The sequence below is a fragment of the Belonocnema kinseyi genome, chromosome 6 (genome assembly GCF_010883055.1).
Source record: "Belonocnema kinseyi isolate 2016_QV_RU_SX_M_011 chromosome 6, B_treatae_v1, whole genome shotgun sequence".
Taxonomy (NCBI): domain Eukaryota; kingdom Metazoa; phylum Arthropoda; class Insecta; order Hymenoptera; family Cynipidae; genus Belonocnema; species Belonocnema kinseyi.
This window is the reverse complement of record NC_046662.1, coordinates 20,143,297-20,150,885: the sequence shown is the minus strand read 5'-3', so window position 1 is coordinate 20,150,885 and position 7,589 is coordinate 20,143,297. Positions and strand designations below refer to the sequence as shown.

Below are 7,589 nucleotides of genomic sequence, written 5' to 3'. Positions count from 1 at the left end.
GTATAGAGCTCCAAGGAGATTATGTTGAAAAATAAAAAAAAATTTACCCAAAAAGAATTGTTTTTATACTTCATTCTAAGGACTTATTGAACTACCCTCGTAATTAAAAAAATCATCTTTACAATTATGATGCTTGGTTTAATTTAAAAACCGATATCTTTAAAAAAATCAGTGAATATATCACATTGAACTTTTCTCTTCCACTTTACCTTGAATGCTTCGTTGCTTGACGGGCCTGTCTCCACCGCCCTGCTGGCTGAATAATAATCGAGGACCTCCATCAGAAGCTCGTCTTCCTTGAGAGGCCCTCGATATTCTCGCTACAGGAGATGGACTTTGTGGTATCGGAGGTGTGCAGGAAGGCAAACTACTCGTAAAACATGCACTCATTGCTGAATAATCAGGTGGACAACCAGAATCAAAACTTGACTCGAACAGTTCTGATGATGAGCTACCATGGCTGCAACCAGTCGCAAAAAGAGCAGCTCTACTCGGCGGTTCCACTGGATCCAAAATTGCACCATCAAAGTGGTGTTGCTTATAATCACTCAGTCTTTTGTTGACTATTTGACTATCAATTCGTTGACTTATGTCCCGATCTAGGCCCAGTCTGTGTTCCTCTAATTTTATCTGGGCTTCTCTTAACTCATCTACACTTGGACCTTCTTCCAAATCTCCTTCGGCACTGCAACAACCTTCGTCGGTAGAAGAACTCGTTGAACTGAATCTCTTTCCTGCTCTACCCATTTCTTCCCTTCTGAAGCAAAAGCGAGAAACGATTTATTTAAAAGAAAAGACTCTCCCATCGGAATTCAGAGTTGTGAATTCAGGTTAAAAGTTCCCCAAAGTTAAGACAGTAAAGTCTGATGAGAAGAGCATATTATAAAGGATTCAATTATCGATTAGATGTAACTAGAATAAATTTGGATGCTAGATTAGGCTAAGAAAATAACACGAAGTAGAAAAAAATGATACATAAATTAAAATGAAAAAAATAAAAAAGAAAACTGATGGAGGAATATTGTAGGGAAGGAAAATAAATTACCAAAACAGAAAGAGAGAGAGCCACCGATCTTCCAATCCAACCTGTCTTGAAAAATGTTCCAATTTCTGCACCATCACTAAAGTTCAACGTCCCACTAAGTTATCGCTGGAAATAAATAAATCAATAGATAAAAGAAAAGTGGAAAAATCAGGAGTTGGTCGATCGTTCTTGGCAGGCAGGATTGGAAGCTGAGATTGGAAGATGTCTTCTGATGATCAACCCTTTCACACATGAGAAAAAGTCAAATTGAAAAATAGGAACTCAATATTGATGATTTTTATATTTGAACTTCAATATTGTACAATTTTAAACAGATATGATCCAATTATTAATATTTAAGGCAGTTGTGCCAAAAATTAGATATTAAAAAAAAAAGTTTTCTATTATCTTAAGATTCAGTTATGTTTTATGAAAGAAACAACCTTATTTTAACAATAGGTTTTCAATTGAATTTTGTCGTAGTGTAGCTTCTTAGTAAACTTTGAAAAATGGTTTTGTTTTAATAAATTATGGCTTATTTCTGGAGGAAAACGTTTTATACAACTTCATTGTTTACAATTTTGAAAATAAGTAAATAATCTTTATAATAGTTACGTGTTTAAAACCCGCTTTCTTTTAAAACGATTGTTTATTTGATTTCAGTCAAAGAAAAATTTACTTTCAAAATCGGGATCCGTAGAGTTGTACACAATGTTTTCCCTAAACAAATAAGCCATGATTTATAAAAAGTCCACCATTTTGCAAAAATTGGTTAGAAGCCATAGAAAGAAAAAATTCAGTAACAAAAAATTATCAAAATAATTATTTTTTGCAAGCTTGAACATTTTTTTATTAAAAATAATGTTTTATATTTAAAATTGTACCAGTAATATTATTTAAATTCTTAAAACCATAGAAAAATTATTTTTTCAGAAATTTGATTTTTGACACTTGCTTTAAATTAGACATTTTTCGTGTTGGGAACGTTTTCATTGAAAAATTATTCACCTACTAAGGCTTCCAAATTAAAATAAAATTTTAGAATGTTTATTTTTATTTAAATCATTCCTTTTTTATAATTTTCAATGAGAAATTATCAAATCTTGGCTTTTCTAATTTGGAATATTGTGCGATTTTGTTAAACTTAAAATTGTGAAGTTTCAGGAATTACTTCATTAATAATATTTACAAAAAAGGCCCATAGTTTATTATGACAAATTTTAGAAAAGAAACCTAAGTGTAAATTATAAAAACCATTGAAGGTTTTATTTATTAATTTAAATATAGTTATTTGCATATTTGTCTTTTTCCTTACACTTCAGGCAAATTCGTAATTATGATTGAATTTTAATGAATAAAAGTTTATTTTATTTCTTATAAAATTCTGTGGAGTTCTATTCATCACGTTTTTATGGATTTTTTTAAGTTCAAGTACTTACACTTAGTTACTCATTATGCGAAATACATAATTTCCAAAATAATATTCAGTAAAAACTGAATAGAATTGTAAAGAATCTTTCAGGGAATACAATAAGTTATTATTAATTAAAATTGAATGAATATTTCGATAGTTGTCTAAAATGGGAGGAAAAATATAAATACGCAAGTAACTATATTCAAATAAACAATTATATGAACTGATTGTAAATTATAAATTGAATAAATTGAAGTGTTGCTTTAACGTTCCTAGAATTAGGCTTTCAAAACTAGATAAATAAAATTTGAAGTTGAAAATTCGTTGAGTCTCGCGTAATTTCAAACGATATTAAAATTTACGGTACTTTTCTTGCTTAAAGTCAGTTCCCTGAAAAAATAGGTTTTCTTTGATTTCAAGATTTAAAATAATACCATTCGTGATTTCATTACAAATTAGAAACATGATTTTGAATGGAAAAATGTTAAAAGTTACCAAAAAAGTTTATGTTAATAATGTTTTTTGCAATAATTCATTAACATCATAAATATCAAAACTATTTTCAAGAAATTGATAAGAAGCGACAGTAAGAAAAGATTTAATTACGAAAACTATTGTTAAGATAATTATTCTTCGTAAGTTTTAAACTTTTTTAATAAAAAAGAATCTTTCTTCTTTCATAAGGCATGACAGATTCTTAAAAACATAGAAAAATTTTTTCTACAGAGACAAGGCCGCGGACTCACTTCAGAGATAAAAAAAGTGTAAATAGTGTCACAAAATTGAAGAAACAATATGAAAATAGTGCCATAACATTTTTCAAGTATTAAATTTATGTGTAGTCTGAAATAAAACATTGTGCAATGGAAGATTTTCCTTATTTTTAAAGCAAAGTTTCCAGATTTCTAATCTAATATTTTAAAAGTATTAAAAATAAATTTGAATGCTTATTTAAAATATTATTCTTTAGTCTATAAATGATCGAAAATTGTATATAGAATGAAATAATTCAATCTACGTATTTTTGGTTTAAAGTCAATTCTTTTAGTTTTAAGACTTTGCTATTAAATGTTTGGTTAAAAATTCTTTTTTTTTCGCGTAAAAACTTTATTATTTGATTCAAAATTAAATTATTTGGTTGAAAAATCACCAATTTGGTTAAAAACTTACATTTCTTTGTTGAAAATTAGTCTATTTGGCTTGAAAATTAACCAATTTGATTGAAATTTTTTTTTCTTGTAAACAAATGTTTGCTGTTAAAATTTCAACTGTTTTTTTTTTAATTCATCTTTTTCGGTAGAAATGTCACCTTTTTTTGTTAAAAATGCCAATTTTTGGACAAAAATTAACTTTTCTGTAGAACATTCAACTGCTTTGAAAGAAAATTGAACTATTTAGTTAAACATCTATTTATTTTGCTAAACATTCGTATTTTTTGGTGAAAATTAATCTTCGTGATTAAAAATTCATCTTTTTTTAGTACAAAATCTTGATTGAAAATGTATGTTTTTGGTAAAATATGATCTATTTCAATGAAAATGTATCTCTTTTCATAGAAATTTCACCCTTTTTGTTAAAAATGCAACTGTTTGTTGTAAATTAATCTGTTTAAGTTGAGGAACCAAGTATTTTCTTGTAAATTCATTTTTTTACTTAAATCTAACTGTTTATTATTTTGAATCAAAATAAATTTTGTTAAAATATGAACTATTATTATATTTTCCGTTGAAAATAATTTATCTTTTTAGGTTGAAAATTCCACTCCTTGATTGAAAGTTGTGCTACTTCCTTTATATTTAATTTTTTGATAGAAGATTCATAATTTAAGTAAAAAATTCTCTTTTTTTCAAATAAAAACATAATATTTTTAAATTGAAATTGAACTATTTTGTTGAAAATTCAACTGATTGGTTAAAAAAGAACTTGTTGTTGAAAATTCCCGTTCTTTTACTGAAAGTTAGACTACTTCCTTAAAAGTTATTTTTGTTGATGATGATGATTGATAATTTTAATTGAAAATTCATTCTTTGCTCGCAAATTGAACAATTGGGTAGAAAATTTAACTATTTTATTGAAAATTTATTTAATTAGTTCAAAATATGTTTTTTTTTTCGTTATGAAAATTAATTTTTTATCTAAACATTGAACATATTTTTGACTACAAATTTGTCTTTTTTTAGAAACTTCACCTATTTGTCTAAAAATGTATGTATTTTGTTTCGAATTTGTCTTTTTCGGTAGAAAGTATGTACCTTCTTGGATGCAAATTTGTGTTTTTGGTAAAATATCATATATTTTTTTGAAAAACTTATTTCTTTTGGTTTATACATTTTTTGTATAAAACAAATGAATATTATATATAAAACTTCACACTATATATACACTATATATAATTTTTCCGACAGGGTAAGTTCATCTTTTTTTATTAAAAATGTAACTTTTTGGTTGTAAATTAATTTGTTTTGTTCGAGGATTCGACCATTTTGTTGGAAATTCATTCTTTTTGGTTCAATACAACTATTTTTTATTTGAAATTAAAATATTTCCTTGGATGACTGGAAAAGTAAAGATATAATGGCATTAGCAGTCAACTGAAAAAAATTAGTGACTTTAGTGTCATTTTTAAAAAATAGTAGTAAAATATCGTAATCGCTCAAGAAAAGACTCAATTCAGTAGTGAGCCCGAGGCATAGGGACCATATTTTTGGCTCGGCAAATACTTTAAAGTGATTGTGATGGGGTTCTCTAATTAGAATTAAAAAAAAGAATAAAAAATAATGTAGCTTTTCTTTCTTGTTTTTTTCCTGAATTCAAAAAAGTTCCGGATTCCCATTCCTAGAATTTGGGATTTAATGTTGCAAATTCATTCACGAAGTTATAATTTATGTGCAAAAGGGTCGAAGCAGAAGGTGCGTCGGAAAAAAACTACCTACCTTGACTTATATTTATCTTCTTTCTGCCTTGTCACTGAAGACCAACAACTATTGTTTGGAGAACTGTTTGTTCGATGTTGTTTCACTCTTTCTAGTAGTAAAAAGTAAATTGCAGCGTGATGGTCGTAGCTATTGTTTCTTAATGACTGTAAAATAAATCAATTTTCATATAATATGCGAAAGAAGGATTTTTACTTCAACTTTCTCAAGAAATTGTTCAATCAAGCTTAATGTCAGGTTTAAATTAATATTGAACATTCTACATTTCCTAAGTCCACCATTATCATGGTTGCCAGGCCACACAGTCACTTTTAGTCACTTTTTTAAGATAGTCACTGTAGTCACTTCTTAAAATAAAAAATTACTTTAGTGACTTCTTTTAATAAGTTAAAACAGAGAAATTAACGATTTTTGAATTATGCTGATTTTTTAAAAATTGTATTTAAATTATTTTGAATTTCTTTAAACTCTTTTGAATTATTCTAAATTTCTTCGAATTCCTTTGAATTCTTTTGAATTCTTCGAAATTGACTGAATTCAATGGACCTTTTTTGAACGTTTTTTTTTTAATTCACTGTAAAGACTTGTATATTGACCTAGAATTTTTGTATAGATTTTATGAGATTCTCCTTCGCTAATTTTATTCACTCTCATTTATCTGATTTCAATGGAACTTTTTTGAATTTTAAATATTTTTTTCTATTCACTTGAATTATTTTAAAGTAATTTTGATTTCGAATAAATAACATCGAATTCTTCTCAATTCTCTCCAATTTTACCGAAATAAATTCAATATCTTGGATTTTTGTAATTTTATTCAATTCTGCACTTAATCATACTGAATTCATTGATTGATTGACTCTGTTCACTCCCATTTTGTTCAATTCGCATGAAATCCTCTAAAATCACTCCAATTTGACTGAAATCAGTGGAATATTTTAGATATCTTTCAACTCATTTGAATACACTTATATTATTTTAAATTCAAATATATTCTTCTGTATTCACCTATATTCTTTTGTATTCACCTATGTCTTTTGAATTCGCTTATACTCTTTTAAATTCACTTGAATACCTCCGATTTTACTGAAATCGATGAAAATGGATTTAAACTTTTTTTTAAATAAACTTTACTTTCTTATAATTCATCTCGATTTCTAATGAATTTTATCAAATTCTTCCTACTTCCGTTAAGTTTATCTATGTGTTTTTATTAAACTTTTACTCGGGTAAACCCGGAGATACATCATAGCCACGGACTAAGTCAAGTGACTGATGAGATTAGAATGTTATAACTTAATTAAAATAATTTAATACGATGGTTGAAACCTCCTGCGATGATGTTGTAGGTATACAATTACGAGCGGCCACGAGCTTTGGAGGTGACAACAGTCACCTCTGGATGCTTTCTTAGAGCTACCATCTGCCACTCCACGGGTTTTTAGTCGCTCGCTTCCTGATGATCAAGAAAGTTTCTTAAAATGCGACAGGTGTTTAATAAAACCGCCTTCTGAGCTGCTGCCAATACCCTACTGACCGGATGTAATGATCCGTTTGGATAGTAACATCCCAATATAAGATGTAATCTTCGCTTTCTAAGACGGGCATTGGAATGTATCTATAGAAGGGCACCCATTATTTTAAGAGTCCTAGGTTTAGGGCAAGTTGTTGATGTATAATGCCCGCTACATCATTATGTCTATGCGTATATTCTCTCTGAGCCATTACGCGACAGCCATCAATAATGTGCTCGATGGATTCGTTGGTATCTCCACATAATCGGCACCGGTCAGCTACGTCTTGATGTAACACGTGTTTGCGGTAATTCCTGGTGCTGACAACCTTGTCCTGTATTGCAATGACGAATCCTTCCGTCTCTGGATACAGAACACCCTTTCTTAGCCTGGTTTTACCCCATCATTGACGGACTGGGTTGCAGTCAAGTACACGATGGGGGGACTTACAGCTTAAGGTGGGTTCCGAACCACCAGAACCTCGATAAAGGTACATTGAAAAATTTCTAGAGGTACCGGCTCTGGGATCGAACCCCGGACCTCTGAGGTGAAGTCCGAGTGTCTAACCAACTGAGCCACCGAGGCACAATTTATTATTATTATTATTATTATTATTACACCATTAAGCCATTTCCCTTTCGGGGTAGGCGTGACTCAGTCGGCAGGGGAAAGGAGTAGTGTGTGGAAGGGATAGAGATTTTTCA

At 29.2% G+C, this 7,589-nt stretch overlaps 1 protein-coding gene across 4 annotated transcripts in view; it reads right to left on the bottom strand.

The window, feature by feature from the left end:
• The window catches only part of LOC117174870 (serine/threonine-protein kinase SIK2-like), a 29,465-nt gene that overhangs the window by 4,511 nt on the left and 17,365 nt on the right, over positions 1-7,589 (bottom strand). The window contains exons 7-9 of one of the 4 annotated variants that reach the window (XM_033364278.1): positions 5,372-5,517; positions 329-757; positions 210-274 (exon numbers count right to left, since the gene is read on the bottom strand). In XM_033364278.1, the coding sequence (XP_033220169.1) occupies positions 210-274; positions 329-757; positions 5,372-5,517 (640 nt within the window). Of the gene's footprint in view, positions 1-209; positions 758-5,371; positions 5,518-7,589 lie in introns of all 4 variants that reach the window. The other 3 variants (XM_033364279.1, XM_033364276.1, XM_033364277.1) reach the window with 3 other exon arrangements.